This window comes from Aedes aegypti, chromosome 2, assembly GCF_002204515.2.
Source record: "Aedes aegypti strain LVP_AGWG chromosome 2, AaegL5.0 Primary Assembly, whole genome shotgun sequence".
NCBI classification, from domain to species: Eukaryota; Metazoa; Arthropoda; class Insecta; order Diptera; family Culicidae; genus Aedes; species Aedes aegypti.
Genome location: NC_035108.1, coordinates 94,088,578 through 94,106,567, shown reverse-complemented (window position 1 = coordinate 94,106,567; position 17,990 = coordinate 94,088,578). Strand labels below are relative to the sequence as shown.

The 17,990-nt window shown below is 45.5% G+C and overlaps 2 protein-coding genes across 5 annotated transcripts in view; one reads left to right on the top strand and one right to left on the bottom strand.

Moving 5' to 3' along the window:
- Window positions 1-17,990, bottom strand: part of LOC5577573 — a 1,170,395-nt gene that overhangs the window by 547,601 nt on the left and 604,804 nt on the right. The gene's annotated exons all lie outside the window — the stretch shown is intronic.
- LOC5576676 (ATP-binding cassette sub-family A member 3) lies at window positions 2,851-12,771 on the top strand. Of its 3 annotated transcripts, none has more exons than XM_021841561.1 (8): window positions 2,851-3,281; window positions 3,361-3,604; window positions 3,678-3,882; window positions 3,941-4,201; window positions 4,254-4,641; window positions 8,764-10,218; window positions 10,274-12,500; window positions 12,559-12,771. In XM_021841561.1, the coding sequence occupies exons 2-8, from the start codon at window positions 3,396-3,398 to the stop codon at window positions 12,737-12,739; spliced, it is 4,926 nt and encodes a 1,641-aa protein (XP_021697253.1). In that variant the 5' UTR covers window positions 2,851-3,281; window positions 3,361-3,395; the 3' UTR covers window positions 12,740-12,771. The 3 variants fall into 3 exon arrangements, with proteins under 3 accessions (XP_021697253.1, XP_021697250.1, XP_021697252.1); XM_021841558.1 differs by having other exon boundaries at window positions 3,348-3,604; XM_021841560.1 differs by having other exon boundaries at window positions 2,851-3,303.

The window sequence follows — 17,990 nt, the reverse complement described above, 5'->3', positions numbered from 1 at the left end:
GGAATACGCTTATAGAAAAAAGATTTTATCAACTGCCGAAAGGGGAGATATGGTACTTTGATGATTTATAAGAATTATCTGCGCCATAAGGTACGACGATTTACAAAATAGGCCCCTTAATTTAGTTTGACCAAATTAAGGGGTCTATTTTGTAATTCGAGCGAATTCACGTGACTCGTATTTAGTCATTGTCGATCGAAGTAAGCTTGCATATTTCAGATGTCACCCGTCTACTCCCATAGTAATCCAGTCACATAGAGTAACAGCTTAGCTTAGCTTAGCTTAGCTTAGACTGACTACACATATCAATGGTTGCTATTCCGTGATTGACCGAAGTCAGTGAAAATGCACAAAGAATCAACCAGAAGTTCAGCTGGGATTGGCCATAATCTTCTTCAGTGTGCATAATTCAGTGCCTCTATTTATACAAGGTCAATAACGGCGCCGGCCACGTCCTTGCAGTCAGGTGGGATTGAGGGAAGGAATATTAGTGTGTAACCTTTGCTATTTGGAGACCGTGTTTGCCTCTGCATCTCCACAAAGGTTACTGGGAGGGATGTTTGTTAATGGGGAGGATCGTTGGGTCAAAGGATTCACTTTGATAAGCGATTAGACCATGATAAACAATGATTTGTGAGATATATACATGCTTATACGTAAATATAATTGTTCATATAATTTCTATGTAGAGGAAAATTATGCCGACAGTTGAGGTGACGAACCATTCAAAGTTTGTTGAACAAATACCTAAATGTAACATTCCTACAGCTGTCAGTACGAAAGCATGTGTTGTTATATTTTACTCATTTGAAAAGAAACAAAAGACTCAATTGGTTGGGACATCATAGAACACTCTTATTCTTATGCCGACACTTACAGTGGCGAACCATCCAAAGTTTGTTGAATAAAGTGAACCTTTCGCAAGTCTACACTTGTAGTGTCGAACCATTCAAAGTTTTTTTTAATTACAAAAATAAAGGTATATAAGGGGTGTTCTGAAAAAAAAAGTTAAACATAAATAAATCATGAATCAGAGTTTGTGTCGACACTCACAGTGACGAACCATCCATAGTTTGTTGAAACATCATATTTACATCCCACCATTGTAACGATTAAATGTGCAGTCATACATATTTTATAGATTAGAAATAGTAGCATGAAACGAGCTCACCAATTGATCCGTTATCCTTGACTGAGCAGCCACAATCCACTTTCAGCTTCACTCGTTTGCTCGGCTAGCACTCAGAAAAAAAAAAAAAAAAAAATAGGCGCGCGACCCGAAAAAAAAAAACACGGACGACAGCTCGGGCTTTTTTGACGCACTGCCCAGGAGCAAGCGTCAAGGTCGTCGAAAGATCAAAAAGAACGAACCGATCGCGGCACTTTTTAACTTACTCCAACCGAACTCCCCGATCACGCCACTTTTTCACTTACGAGACCGACGCGCGACATGTTTGATCCTGCCCTCGTCGCTCGCTCCGGCAAAAGCAAGCGTCAAGGTCGAAAGATCAAACAGAACTCTCCAGTCACATAGAGTGACAGCTGTCGATAAACTCGAGTGACAGAGCCAAATCGAGCGGAATTTTAGGTCGACAGTGACTCCAGTCGAGTCCTTTTTGATCGACTCGACTTATAAAATAGGGCCCTAAGATGATAGTGTTGTCTAACACGGAACACCTAGATATGAGAAATGAATGTAATGTTAAAAATGATACTTGTAAAGGAATAAAAGAAGGTTTTCGGCAAACATTTTCCTGCCTTTGAGATGTGGAAGAAAACCTTGATTCCCCTTATGGAATTTGAGGGGTCTATTTTGTAAATCGAACAGAATCATGTGACTCGTCTATAATCACTGTCGATCAAAGCAAGCATGCATATTTCTCGCGTAACATTACTAAAGGACCTATCTAACATTGAGAGGCTCTCTTTGTTTACTTTCTCTTTCATTAATAACTGAGTCACATTAATCTCTTCTGTTCCTTTTTTTGTATGAAACGCTAGTCAAGGAAATTGACTTTCGATCTATAGTGAAAAACTTCCCAAAATCTTTAGTATTCCACTGTTATAATCAAAAGAGAACGAGAGAGGAGAGAATCTCTCATTTGTACATAGGTCCTTTAGTAATGTTCCGCGAGATTTCAGATGTCACCCGTCGACTCCCATAGAGTGACAACTGTTGAAAAACTCGAGTGACAGAGCTGAGTCGAGCGATTTTTTTGGTGACTCAGGTCGAGTCATTTCGATCGACTCAACTTGTAAAATAGAGCCCTGAGATCTTCTACCTGGAACCAGCAAATTTGGAAATACATACCACAATTGGCGGCACCCTATGCTTCCTCACTTGAATCAAAGGGCTTGGGCTAGAGGCAGCTTCGATTTGTTGCATAAAGCATCGAATTGATTGCTCTTTTCAATACAATTAATTAAATTAAATTAATTAAAAACCCATTTTCTGTGGAGGATGTTGGAAAATTCAGGAAGTCATCCTAGTGTCATTCCTAGTGTGAACTTCAAAAATGCTATGTAATACGTGCTGTGTTTCATACGTTTCGCTTCACTGACATTGACCTCTCTTCATGAGGTTCCGCATGTACAGTTAATCGTTTATAACTTCCAAACTGTATGAATAATGCATTACAATGTGACGCGTTATGCGCACAAGTAATAATGTACATCAAAAACACCTAACAAATGCTCAATTTCATCAATCAGCACGAACTTTACTCAGCGATCAACCGAAATAATGATGAACGTTTGTATGCGAGCACGTACCAATCAAATCGCTCATTATTATCAACGATAACAGAGCGGAGGCGTCGCGACGCCTACGGCTGGCAAACCCATCAGCAAAAGCGTTTGAATTAGTCCATTACTAACACTCGCCGTAAAAACATCGCCCATCAGCAGCGTGGCAAGGTGTCTCGTGCCGTGGGTCAATTTCCGCGCTGGGGTTTGACCTTCAACCTCAAGTCTTCGTCGCGTCCTTGTCCTTGTCGTCTGGATCGATTTCGGTTTTAATAGCCCATCGAGAACTGTTGCACTCCACAAGTGTTTCAGGGGGGAATTTTGGACACATTTCGAGAAGTGGCAGGTCAGTGATTCAGCACAAATTCGGTCTTATCAGGCCAATATTTACGCCTCGGTTGGTAAAGTGCGGTTCACCGTAAACTGTTGGCCGCTTCCTCATGAATGATTTCAAACAAGAGAAGAGAGGAAGCATTCGGTCACTGGTCGGTCGGTTTGTTTGCTTGCGTGGGTGTGAAATTGATAGTCAGTGCGCGGTAAGCCGGCGTCATCCGGAAAGTCAGCCAAGTGTGCAATACTGATAACGATTTAATTGCGACTAGATAAACGTTGCAGCATCTGTTTGGTGAGTCAAAGCGGCGAGGCACGCGATGACTAGCAGCTGGGATAAATTTCAGCTACTGCTGTGGAAGAACTGGACCATCCAGAAGCGGCACTACATCCAAACTATCTTCGAGATATTGATTCCGGTGCTATGCTGTTCGATGCTCATTCTTGTACGAGGACTGGTCGATCCGGAGATAATTGACCACCCGACAGTGTTCAGCCCACTGCAAGCCAATTACTTAGTCATCCCTGAGTATGATAACGGCACAATCATGATACCGCGTCACAAGATGAGTTGACTGATTTTCGTTCACTTTACGTTGCAGAATTACTACGCCTCCGGTTATTCCCAAGATTGCGTATTCACCGAAAAATGAAGTCTTGGAAGCCTTATTGCAAGATGCCATAGACAATCATTTGCGGACTCATAACAAATTGGCTATTGAAGGCTACCCTAGCTCTCGTGACCTGGAAGGCCTTCTTATTCAACAGAACTACTTTGTTGGAGTGGAGTTCGATGATTCTCTAGCGGTGAGGGCACAATCTATGCAACGTTTGACCCTTTCATGAAATTCTCTAACGTCCACAGACCGTAACTTCCCTTCCGAAGAAAGTCCACTTTTCGCTGCGTTTCCCAGCGGAGACACGGCAGTGGAGGTGGTTGTTCGGAAACTGGAGAACCAATCTGCTAGTGGTACCGTTCTCTCCCGGAATCCGTAACGGAAACCTCACCGATGGCGGCAGCCCCAACTACTACGCCGAGGGGTTCATCCCCCTTCAGGTGGCCATATCAGCCGCAATCGTGGCGGCGCATGATCCCGAAATCATCACGCAGGATGTGCAGTTGAGGGTAAGATACTCAGAATACTCTGTGCCCGACTCTAACTTCCCCCCTTTTACAGCGCATCCCCTATCCGCCATTCTACAAGGACGAACTGCTCCCGGCCATGGAGCAGCTCCTCCCACTAATCATCCTTATTGCGTTCTTCTACACCTGCATCAACACGGTCAAGTACATCACCATCGAGAAGGAACGACAGCTCAAGGAAGCCATGAAGATCATGGGCCTGTCCAACTGGCTGCACTGGACGGCTTGGTTCGTACGGTGTTTGCTGTTGCTGCTGATCACCATTTCGCTCGTGACGCTTCTCATGACCGTGAGCCTCACGACCAACACGGATCAAGCGGTTCTGCAGTACACCGATTGGTCCGCCTTGTGGGTGTTTCTGCTGGCGTTTGCCATCGCCACCATCTGCTTCTGCTTCATGATGAGTGTGTTCTTCAACAAAGGTGGGTGAAATGTTTCTGACAATGAAGTAGAAGAAGTTTAGCAATGTGTCTACAGTAATTCAAGAACGTAATTGTGGGTAGAATACTTCGGAAGTCATAAGCGTTCTGGTGAAACTTCTGATGCGTGGTGGAGAAGCTCTGGAAGCGTTATGGAGAAGCGCCAGAAATGTTCTGAAGAGGCTCCAGAAGTGTCCTGAAGAAGCTCCAGATGCGTTCTGGAAAAGCTCCAGGAGCGTTCTGGAAAAGCTCCAGAAGCTTTCTGAAGAAACTCCGGAACCGTTCTAGAGAAACTCCAGAAGCGTTTTGAAGCAACTCCAGAAGTGTTCTGAAGCAACTTCAGAAGCGTTCTGAAGAAACTCTAGAAGCGTTCTGGAAAAACTCCAGAAACGTTCTGGAGAAGCTCCAAAAGCATTCTAAAGAAGCTCCAGAAGCGTTCTGGAGAAGCTCCAGAAGCGTTCTGGAGAAGCTTCAGAAGTATTCTGGAGAAACTTCAGAAGCGTTCTAGAGAAACACCAGAAGCGTTCTGGAAAAACTTCAAAAGTTTTCTGGTGAAACTCTAGAAGCGTTCTTGAGAAGCGTTCTAGAAAAACTCCAGAAGCGTTCTGGAAATACTCAAGAAGCGTTCTGGAAAAGGTCCGGAAGCATTCTGGGAAAACTTCAGAAGCGTTCTGGGAAAACTCCAGAAGCGTTCTGGAGAAACTCCAAAAGCGTTCTGAAGAAGCTCCAGAAGCGTTCTGGAGAAGTTTTAAAAGCATCTGAAGACACTTCAGAAGCGTTCTGGAAAAACTCCAGAAGCGTTCTGGAGAAACTCCGGAAGCGTTCTTGAGAAACTCCAGAAGCGTTCGCGAGAAGCTCTAGAAGCGTTCTTGAGAAGCTTCAGGAACATTCTGGAGAAGCTCTAGAAGCGTTATGGATAAACTCCAAAAACGTTCTCGAGAAAATCCAGAAGCGATCTCGAGAAACTCCGGAACCGTTCTGGAGAAACTTCAGAAGCGTTCTGGAGAAACTCCAGAAGCGTTCTGGAGAAACTCCAGAAGCGTTCTGGAGAAACTCCGGAAGCGTTCTGGAGAAACTCCAGAAGCATTCTGGAGAAACTCCGAATCCGTTCTGTAGAAACTCCAGGAGCGTTCTAGAGAAGCTGAACAAATTCTCAGCGTAATCCGGAAGCGTTCTGGAGAAACTCCAGACGCGTTCTGGAAAAGCTCCAGAGGCGTTCTGGAGAAACCCCAGAAGTGTTCTGGAGCAACTCCAGAAGCGTTCTGGAGAATCTCTAGAAGCGTTCAGGAGAAACTCCAGAAGCGTTCTGGAGAAACTCCAGGAGCATTCTAGAGTAGCTCCAGAAGCATTCGCGAGAAGCTCCAGAAGAATTCTGAACAAACTCCCAGCGTGCTGGAGAAATTGCTGAAGAGTTCTGGAGATACTCCTGAAGTGATCTAGAGAACCTCCAGAAGCGTTCTGGAGAAACTCAGGAACCCTTCTGAAGAAACTCCAGAAGCGTTCTGGAGAAGCTCTAGAAGCGTTAAGGATAAACTCCGGAAGCGTTCTCGAGAAAATCCAGAAGCGTTCTAGAGAAACTCCGGAACCGTTCCGGAGAAACTCTAGAAGCGTTCTGGAGAAACTCCAGAAGCGTTCTGGAGAAACTCCGGAAACGTTCTGGAGAAACTCCAGAAGTGTTCTGGAGCAACTCCAGAAGCGTTCAGGAGAAACTCCAGAAGCGTTTTGAAGAAACTCCAGAAGCGTTTTGGTGAAACTCCAGAAGCATTAAACTCCAGAAGCATTAAACTCCAGAAGTGTTCTGAAGCAACTTCAGAAGCGTTCTGGAGAAACTCTAGAAGCGTTCTGGAAAAACTCCAGAAACGTTCTGGAGAAGCTCCAAAAGCATTCTAAAGAAGCTCCAGAAGCGTTCTGGAGAAGCTCCAGAAGCGTTCTGGAGAAGCTTTAGATGCATTCTGGAGAAACTTCAGAAGCGTTCTAGAGAAACACCAGAAGCGTTCTGGAAAAACTTCAAAAGTTTTCTGGTGAAACTCTAGAAGCGTTCTAGAAAAACTCCAGAAGCGTTCTGGAAATACTCAAGAAGCGTTCTGGAAAAGATCCGGAAGCATTCTGAGAAAACTTCAGAAGCGTTCTGGAAAAACTCCAGAAGCGTTCTGGAGAAACTCCAAAAGCGTTCTGAAGAAGCTCCAGAAGCGTTCTGGAGAAGTTTTAGAAGCATCTGAAGAAACTTCAGAAGCGTTCTGGAGAAACTCCGGAAGCGTTCTGGAGAAACTCCAGAAGCGTTCGCGAGAAGCTCTAGAAGCGTTCTTGAGAAGCTTCAGGAACATTCTGGAGAAGCTCTAGAAGCATTGTGGATAAAGTCCAGAAGCGTTCTCGAGAAAATCCAGAAGCGATCTCGAGAAACTCCGGAACCGTTCTGGAGAAACTTCAGAAGCGTTCTGGAGAAACTCCAGAAGCGTTCTGGAGCAACTCCGAATCCGTTCTGGAGAAACTCCAGGAGCGTTCTAGAGAAGCTCCAGAAGCATTCGTGAAAAGCTCCAGAAGAATTCTGAGCAAATTCTCAGCGTACTCCGGAAGCGTTCTGGAGAAAGTCCAGACGCGTTCTGGAAAAGCTCCAGAGGCGTTCTGGAGAAACCCCAGAAGTATTCTGGAGCAACTCCAGAAGCGTTCTGGAGAATCTCTAGAAGCGTTCAGGAGAAACTCCAGAAGCGTTCTGGAGAAACTCCAGGAGCATTCTAGAGTAGCTCCAAAAGCATTCGCGAGAAGCTCCAGAAGAATTCTGAACAAACTCCCAGCGTTCTGGAGAAATTGCAGAAGAGTTCTGGAGATACTCCTGAAGTGATCTAGAGAACCTCCAGAAGCGTTCTGGAGAAACTCAGGAACCCTTCTGAAGAAACTCCAGAAGCGTTCTGGAGAAGCTCTAGAAGCGTTATGGATAAACTCCGGAAGCGTTCTCGAGAAAATCCAGAAGCGTTCTAGAGAAACTCCGGAACCGTTCTGGAGAAACTCCAGAAGCGTTCTGGAGAGATTCCGGAAGCGTTCTGAAGAAACTCCAGAAGTGTTCTGCAGCAACTCCAGAAGCGTTCAGGAGAAACTCCAGGAGCGTTCTAGAGAAGCTCCAGAAGCATTCGCGAGAAGCTTCAGAAGAATTCTAAAAAAATCTCAGCGTTCAGGAGAAACATCGGCAGCGTTCTGGAGAAACTCCGGAAGTGTTCAGGAGAAACTCCAGAAGCCTTCTGGAGAAACTCCAGAAGCATTCAGGAGAAACTCCAGGAGCGTTCTAGAGAAGCTCCAGAAGTATTCGCGAGAAGCTCCAGAAGAATTCTGAACAAACTCCCAGCTTTCTGGAGAAATTCCAGAAGCGTTCTGGAGAAACTCCTGAAGCGTTCTGGAGAAACTCCTTAAGCGTTCTGGAGAAACTCCAGGAGCGTTTTGGAGAAACTTCAGAAGCGTTCTGAAGAAAGTCCAGAAGCGTTCTGGAGATGCTCTAGAAACGTTCTAAAGATGCTCCAGAAGTGTTCTGGAGAAGCTTCAGGAGCGTTCTAGAGAAGCTCCAGAAGCATTCTGGAGAAGCTCCAGAAGCGTTCTGGAGAGCTCCAGAAGCGTTCTGGAGAAACTTCAGAAGCGTTCTAAAGAAAATCCAGAAGCGTTTTGGATAAACTCCAAAAGAGTTTCGGCTAGACTCCAAAAGCGTTTTGGATAAACTCCTGAAGCGTTTTTGAGAAGCTCCAGAAGCGTTCTGAATAAAGTCCAGAAGCGTTCTGCAGCAACTCCAGAAGTGTTCTTAATAAACTCCAGAAGCATTCTGGAGAAGCTCCAGAAGCGTTATAAGGAAGCTCCAGAAGCGTTCTGGAAAAGCTCTAGAAGCGTTCTGGAGAAACTCCGGAACCTTTCCTGAGAAACTCCAGAAGCGTTATGGAGAAACTCCAGAAGTGTTCTGGAGAAACTCCACACGCGTTCTGGAGAAGCTCCAGCGGCGTTCTGGAGAAACACCAGAAGCGTTCTGAAGAAACTCCAGAAACGTTATGAAGATGCTCCACAAAAGTTCTAGAGAAGCTTCAGAAGCATTTGACAATCCCTAAAATCTCCCGGAAACCACCCGTCTCACATTATCCATTCCATTTCCAGCAAACACCGCCGCGGGCATAGCCGGCCTGATGTGGTTCCTCCTGATGATGCCGTACAACATCACGGTGCGAAACTACGACGACATGGACACGGGATCAAAGGTTGGACTGTGTCTGCTCTCGAACACTGCCATGTCCTACGGAGTGCTAAACATCGTCCGCTTCGAGGGCAACCAAGCTGGACTGCAGTGGTCCAATATGTTCACCCCGTCGACCATGAACGATGGCCTGAGCGTTGGAGTGATCATCATCATGCTGCTGGTCGATGCTCTGATCTATCTGGGCATTGCGCTGTACTCTGAGCAGGTCATGCCCGGGGAGTTTGGCGTCGCCAAACCTTGGTACTTCTTGTTTACCAGCGAGTTTTGGAAGCGCAATAAAGTTGGTGATGCGCATGGAAGTCAGAACGGCCTTGTGAAGCCGATGCAATCGAAGTTCATCGAAGAGGATCCACCGATCGAGAAGGCAGGAGTTAAGATTCGCCACTTGCGTAAGGTTTACGACAAAAAGGTTGCCGTCGATGGTCTGGATCTGAACATGTACGAAGATCAGATTACGGTGCTTTTAGGACACAACGGTGCTGGGAAGACAACCACGATGTCGATGTTGACGGGAATGTTCTCTCCAAGTTCGGGGACAGCGCTGATCAATGGCCATGACATAAGGACGGATATTGAAGGAGTTCGCCGATCATTGGGGTTGTGCCCGCAGCACAATGTGCTGTTTAACGAGCTGACAGTGGCTGAACATGTAAAGTTTTTTGCCAAGCTGAAGGGGGTTAGAGATGGCGACGTGGCAGCTGAAGTTGAGAAATACGTAAACTTATTGGAGTTAACGGACAAAATGAACGCTCAGTCCCGAACTCTGTCGGGTGGCATGAAGCGGAAGCTGGCTGTAGGAGTTGCGTTGTGTGGAGGTTCGAAGGTAGTTCTATTGGATGAACCCAGCTCAGGAATGGATCCCTCGGCGAGAAGGGCTTTGTGGGAATTACTACAGAAGGAGAAGCTTGGCAGAACCGTTCTGCTGTCAACCCATTTCATGGATGAAGCCGATGTGCTTGGGGATAGGATCGCTATCATGGCTGAGGGACAACTCAAAGCCGTTGGGTCACCGTTCTTCTTGAAGAAGACTTTTGGAGCAGGTTACAGATTGATTTGCGTTAAAAAAGCGAACTGTGACAAAGATCGCTTGCTGGAGATTCTGAAGGGGTATATACCTGAGGTTGAGGTTGAAACCGATATTGGGTCCGAATTAACGATGGTCTTGCGAGAGGATTACGTTCAGAAATTCAAACCGATGTTGGAGGACTTAGAGGACAACATGGAGTCCTGTGGCATATCCAGCTTTGGAATTTCGTTGACAACAATGGAAGAAGTATTTCTCCGGTCCGGGACTGACAGTTTCGAGAAAGAATCCTTGGAGAACGGAACAGTCATCCATACAGCTTCCAGTGAATGTAAGTATGATTTAAAAACGTTTGGATAGAAAAGCTAAAATCTGTTCTTCCGTAGATGCCTTGGACAACCTACATCTGCTCACGGGAAAACATCTGCTATTCAACCAGATCAAAGCGCAGTTCCTGAAGAAGTCCTTAGTCACGATCCGCAGCTTGATAACCCTTTCCATGCAGATTCTAATACCCATCGTATTCGTGTTGATGACCTACATCATCATTTTGAATTCCTCTGCTAATCAAGACTTGCCGGCTCTAGATATTAAACTAGAGTCCTACACTCACTCGGTGACAGTTGTACAAGATCAACAGTCCGACGTTTCTATTATACAAGCGTACTCTGCCTTGTTCAACAGCCTCAGCCCGAACCACCAGCTTATCGTAACGAAGGAGGACATGAACGACTTCATTCTCAATAAGTCTCTCGAAACAATCGCAACCGTCAATACACGGTATTGGGTGGGTGCCACCCTGAATACCACTAGTCCGACCGCTTGGTTCAACAACAAGGCTTTTCACTCGGCCCCGCTATCCATCAACCTACTGTTCAACGCACTTCTAAAATCTACCTGCCAAGAGTGTGATATTCAGGTCACCAATAAACCACTTCCGTTCCAGTTAATGACTCGCTTCGATCAGTTGGAAACCGGAGCCAATTCAGGCTTCCAACTGGCCTTCAATACAGGTTTCGCTATGGCCTTCGTGGCTGCCTTATACATAATGTTCTACATCCGCGAGAGAACCACTCGCTCTAAGTTGCTGCAGTTTGTAAGTGGCGTCAACGTTGCCCTCTTCTGGGCCATATCTTTCATCTGGGACTATTTGGTGTTCGTCGTGGTGAGTCTGTTCTATCTGGCTTCGGTAGCGGCTATTCAGCAAGACGGGTGGTCAAACTTTGAACAGCTTAGTCGAGTTTTTCTGGTATTGCTGCTGTTTGGGTTTGCAGTTATTCCGACGACTTATCTGTTTTCGTACCTGTTTGACGTACCGGCGACCGGATTCGTCAAAATGATGCTCCTGAACATCTTATCCGGTTCCGTGCTGTTCACGGCGGTTACTTTGCTGAAGTTCGACGGAATTGACCTGCAGGATGTGGCCAATGTGCTGGAGTGGGTGTTCATGGTGTTTCCCAACTTTGTGCTTAGCCACAGCTTGAACAATCTGAACATGGTGGCAAGTACGGAGGATTTATGTGCGAAACAGTGCGCGTTGATTCCGATGTGTACGAAAGAGTTGCTGTGTATGTTGGTGCCACAGTGTTGCGGACAGGAGATCTTCACATTTGACGAGGGAGGAATCAATAGGAACTTGCTGTTCTTGGTGGGAATCGGAATTGTTTCATTCGGTTTGATCATGTTCATTGAATTTCGAGTTTTCAAGAGGATCTTCGATCGTAAGGTAACAGTAAGTGATGCTGGAAATGACTCTGAGTTAGATTCGGATGTCCTGGAAGAGAAACGCAGGATAGCTGCTATGAGTCAATCGGAAATCAACACTTATAATCTCGTGTTAAAAGATCTTTCCAAGTATTACAAGAAATTCAGAGCGGTGAACAATCTATCCGTGGGAATACGTCACTCGGAGTGCTTCGGATTGTTAGGAATCAACGGAGCTGGAAAGACGTCCACGTTCAAGATGATGACGGGAGATGAGAGCATCTCAGGTGGCCAAGCTTGGGTAAACGGAATCAGTCTTCAGACGAATATGAATCGAGTTCATCAACAGATCGGCTACTGTCCGCAGTTTGATGCTTTGCTAGAGGACATGACCGGTAGAGAGACTCTCAAGATGTTCGCTTTGCTTCGTGGTGTGAAAAATGCGGAGCTAAACAGCGTATCGTTGGCGTTGGCAGAAGAGTTGAACTTCCTGAAGCATATCGACAAGAAGACGAGAGCTTACAGCGGAGGTAACAAGCGAAAGTTGAGCACAGCACTGGCCTTGATCGGGAATCCAGCGGTAGTTTACCTGGACGAACCTACCACTGGAATGGATCCGGGTGCGAAACGACAATTCTGGAATGTGATATGTAAGATTAGGGAGGCGGGTAAGGCGATCGTCTTGACTTCACACAGTATGGAGGAATGCGAGGCGCTCTGCACTCGGCTGGTCATCATGGTCAACGGAGAGTTCAAGTGTTTAGGATCAACGCAACATTTAAAGAACAAATTCTCTGAAGGGTTTCTGCTGACTGTCAAGGTAAAACGGGAACCGATGGAGAATCTACGTGCAAGGGTGGACTGGGTGAAACTTTTCGTAGATCAAAAATTCAGTGGAGCAGTATTAAAGTGAGTATTTTGTGCAATATCAGGTGCCCTTGAATTACTTTCAAGCTTCAAATTTCAGGGAAGAGTATTTGGACTCGCTCAGCTTCCTCATTCCACGGACGGACCTCCGATGGTCTGCGATGTTCGGTCTGATGGAATCGGCCCGGAATGAGCTGGAAATCGAAGACTATGCGTTGGGGCAGACCTCGCTGGAACAAGTATTTCTTTATTTTACCAAATACCAACGAGAAGATCAATAAACGAACAAAGTCGCATTTACTCGAACAAACAACTGCGGTCATAGTTTTATGGACCGTAAAGCACTCTCATTCCCAGTTGAGAATTACTTCGAATGGTAACGCGTCCTGCCGCATCCGTTCGTCACACAAAGGGATATTTCTGAAAATCTAGGTGGTCAATATTATTTCAAGTGTTTTTTTCTTGTTTTCTGATGTGCTCCGGTTCTGAGAGTGCTCCACAAAAAGTCACTAAATTGAAAGCAGATCAAAATCTTATCATTTAAAGAATATTTCTACCCCGCATAAAAGTCGACTGTTGACAGCAGTACTCTTTTTCAGTTGACCCTTTAGCTCCAGGTAGGGCTACCCAAGATAGTTTGGATCATATGACACGTAATGGCGGAATTCTGTAGTCAGACCAGAGGACCGATGTCTCCATGTTGAAACTACCAAGTGAAACACGTATCATATAAGACGCCCATTCGAGTGTTCGGGATATTGTTGTTATACAACACGCGCGAGTCACTCTACTTTGCAACCCTCTTTTAGATTATAAATACTTCGTTAAAATTTACCAAACTTCGGTTATACAAGAAGTGTCACCAGAGATTTCATTATAAACTTGAAATTGGTGGAAAAACAGTGATATAGTGCCGAATAACACAGAAATAGTGGTCATATCACGCGGCGCATGAACAATACCACCACAAAGACTATACACAGTGTGCAGTGAAAAGGTGAATCAACCCGACTGGTGGATTGTACTAATCAACGTACAATCTCGATATCGCACGTACTTTTGAAACGGAGAGAAAAAAGCAACTTTGAAACAAACTGTTGCTAGGCTCCGGTCTTATGACCGGAAGTTCTTCAGGCCCTCCTGGGGGGCCCAGGCATGATCCACCAGGAAGCAGCAGACAACCGTATTGGATGAGGAGTGCGGACGACATAGGTACTATGGTGTTGCTGCTACGGCGCAGATCAAGCAGAACAAACGATGACAGCACGAAAAGCAATGCAGATCGGAATGAGCAATTGCCTCTTCCGAACCCCTTTATTGTCGGAACATCCATTGAGCTGGCAATCGGATCGAAAGTTGATGCTACGCGTGAAGGGCGAGGAACGCGGTATCTTCTCCGCACCTCCTCTAAGTCTGTATTCAATAAACTGACGAAGATAACAGAGCTCACCGATGGAACTCAAGTTGAGATCATTTCGCATCCCACATTGAATACAGTACAAGGCACAGTGTACGATCCAGATTCAAAGGACATGAGCGAAGAAGAGATTTTAGGATATCTTAGTTCGCAAGGAGTACACGCAGTCCGGAGAGTTAAGAAACGTGTTAACAATGTTCAACAAAATACACCTCTGCTAGTTCTGTCGTTTCATGGCACTCAGCTACCCAAGTTCGTGTATTTTGGGCTTCTACGTATACCGGTAAAGGTCTATTACCCATACCCAATGATCTGCTTCAACTGCGGTGCATATGGTCATTCCAAGAAGAATTGCCAAAATTGCGATATTTGCCTGCATTGCTCTCAGTCGCATGAGCAAAATGAAGGGGAAAAATGTAATAACGCTCCACATTGTTTACACTGCAATAAAGGACATGCAATAACTTCACGAGATTGTCTGAAATACAAGTCTGAGCAAAAGATAATTCAGATTAAAGTCGATCAAGGTGTATCGTTCCCTGAAGCCAGAAGAATTTACGCAGACGAACTTAAGAAAGAAACATTTGCCAGTGTTGTCCAAGATCGTATTAGCAACGAGATGGCCGTGAAAGATCAAATGATCACAGCTTTGCAAAAACAAGTAGCGGTTCTCACCAAAGAACTCGCAGACCTCAAAAATGCTATCAGGTCTAAAGCTCATAGCCAATCTCCGGCTCCAAGGAACACCAAAACATCAAATGCTCGAATTTCAGCATCTCAACCATCATCAGTTCAAAATCCCTCCGCTTCGAATGGATCAAAAGCTGATTCACCCTCCAAAAATGCAAACGCTAGACTATCAAGAAAAGATAAGTGCTTCATCTCCCCACCAGCAAAGAAATCTAATTGCAACGACGCCAACACTTATGACCTTCGAAACCGTAGCAAAAGTGGAAAACGTTCTATGGATATATCCCCTACCGCTGATAGCAACCTGGGTAAACGCTTTTCAGGTCAACAGACCAGAAATGACCTCATCAGTCCTAACACATGATGGATGACGAACAAAAAATAGACTTTTCTACCACAGACCACGCAATGTACCTGGAACTGATAATGGAAGAACAATCATTAGACGGCATAGACTATAGCGAAACCCCCATGGAAAATGATCTTGGACACCGATTGGAACCAGTACAAAGCAACATACTTCTGCAATCAGAGCGGTTTGAAGGAGAGCAAAGCGAAACGCCTATTTCGCTTCCGAAACAGGCAGCGAGTTCGTCTGGACAGATGGTTTGGAACGTCAACAGTCTTCCCGCTGATTATCAAGCTTACAACTTAACTGCTTCTGAAATAAGAACCCATCTATTGAACTCCGTTAAGCTGAACCATGTATTTAATCAACACGTTCGATGCATCATTACTCTGTCATCTTCTCGCTGGGATACATACCCGGCACCTACTGATTCGCCAAGCGCGAGGCCTTCCATGTCGACCCTGACCAGGGATGTTCCGGATTTTTCCGATGAGCCCCTGGCGGCAGTCGACATGGACCTCTGCCACTCTCGGGCAAGTATCATTTCATTTCAAAAGTTTTTATCTGCAACACACACTACCCCCGTGTCGCTTTTCAGAAATCTGAAAAATATTCAACGTCCATCTGGCATCTTGGGCACAACACCCACAATAATCCAGAGTATTGTTCTACAATCTCTACGAATAATTGGCCAAGCGCATAACATCGAACATCTTTCAACCCATACAACTACCGACCTTGCGATGCCCGCCGAACCGACAACGGTTGTTCAACCCTATGTTACTAATTGTGGAGTAACGCTTACGCGGGGAGGGGCCAGAAATCATAACGCCCGTCCATCCAAGCCGTTGATCAACAACTGGAACTTATCTCTACCTGAATCGGTGAAATCGAACTCTACTGCCTTCGATCGGTTTCGTCGCATAACCACGCATCCATCTACAAGCCGGAGACCACATCGAACAACATCTGATTCGCCAAGCGCGAGGCATTCCATGTCAACCCTGACCAGGGATGTTCCGGATTTATCCGATGAGCCTCTGGCGGCAGTCGACATGGACCTCTGCCACTCTCGGGCAAGTATCATTTCATTTCAAAAGTTTTTATCTGCAACACACACTACCCCCGTGTCGCTTTTCAGAAATCTGAAAAATATTCAACGTCCATTTGGCATCTTGGGTATAAGAGGCACAATCAAACCAGAGTATGGTTCTACAACCTCTACGAATAATGGATCAAGCACATGACATCGAACATCTTTCAACCCATACAACTACCGACCTTGCGATGCCCTACGAACCGACAACGGTTGTTCATCCCTATTGTGAAGTAACGGTACCGCGGGAAGTGGCCTGCAATCATAACGCCCAACCATCCAAGCCGTTGACCAGCAACTGGAACTCAACTCTACCTGAATTCGTGAAATCAAACTCTACTGCCTACGATCGGTTTCATCACATAACCACGCATCCATCTACAAGCCGGAAACCACATCGGACTAAAACTGATTCGCCAAGTGCGAGGCCTTCCATGTCGACCCTGACCAGGGATGTTCCGGATTTATCCGATGAGCCTCTGGCGGCAGTCGACATGGACCCTTGCCAAACCTGGGCAAGTACTCCTCCATCTTTAGAACCTCATAGTTCTGCAAACCATACTTTCGAGTCACGTTTTTCAGATTGTTACCGAATATCTTGCAGTCGTGGACCCTCACCAGAAAGCAGAGCATCTTCAAACGAAACGAGCATCAACGAAAACTCGAAGAAGGAAACGCTGTTTTTGCAATGGAATGTTCGTGGCTTCTGGTGCAATCAAGCAGAGCTAATAAAGCTTGTAGACTGCGAACTACCTCTTGCAATAGGACTGCAAGAAATGATGACTAGATCGCTAACCAATACTATTAAAAATCGGTACAACTGGATACTTGCTGATCGTCATTATAATCAAGGTGGCGGAGCTGCAGCGCTTGGAATACTGAATGAAATTCCTCACCAATTGCATCAAATGAGCTCGTCCATCCCTACCTGCGTCGCCAGATTAAATGCACCGTACAACCTCACAATTGTCTCAATATACGTTCCACCTAATGCAGAGGATGAAGAAGTAGTCAGCACGCTGGACAATCTCATAACAAATCACCAACCACCATTCGTTATTGGAGGAGACTTTAATGCAGCGCATGAGGCTTGGGGCAGTACAAAATCATCAAAGCGAGGGTGGTTACTGTTGGAGTGGTTCGTCAACCATCAGCTTGTCGTCTTAAATAATGGAGAACCTACATTTATTAGCTCAGCGCATGGCACCACCTCAGCCATAGACCTTACTGTGGCTTCTCAAAGTCTGGCAAGCAAACTCTACTGGTCGATAGAGAAAGACACTTACGGAAGCGACCACTTCCCCATCGAAATACGTCTCCAAAGCAACTCCCCGAAACCATTATGCCGTAAGCGATGGCTTTACAAAGATGCTGACTGGGCTGCTTTTGAACAAAAAATTCTGGAGAATTTTTCAAGTGAAGAGCCTTTACCGATAGAACAACTAGGAGAAAAAATAATTGACGCCGCCAATTCTTCTATCCCGAAAACAACAGGAGTCTATAGAGGTAAATCCCAAATCTGGTGGACGGAGGAAGTACAACAGAGAATTAAAGCACGTCGAAAATCTCTCAGAAAGCTGAAGAAACTTTCAAACAATGACCCACAACTAGAAGCAGCTCGCAAAGAATTCCAGGAAGCGCGATCGTTAGCTAGAAAAGCAATATACAAAGCTAAGAAAGAGTCATGGGATAGCTTTTGTCAATCGTTCAATCCAAATACACCTTCGGATATCCTATGGAATAACTTCCATTGCCTAAACGGCCAAAGGAAAACAGTGCAAAGAGGCCTAACGATCGATGGGAAACACGTGCAAGACCCAACTCAAATAGCTGAGCACTTTGCAGACTACTTCTATTCAACATCTTCAGCAAAAGAACACCAATCAACTGAACCCACTCAGCCCATTCCGGCACGCGTAGAAAATTCAAACCTGGACAGTGACTTCACCTTACAGGAGCTTATCCGCGCCATAGACGCCG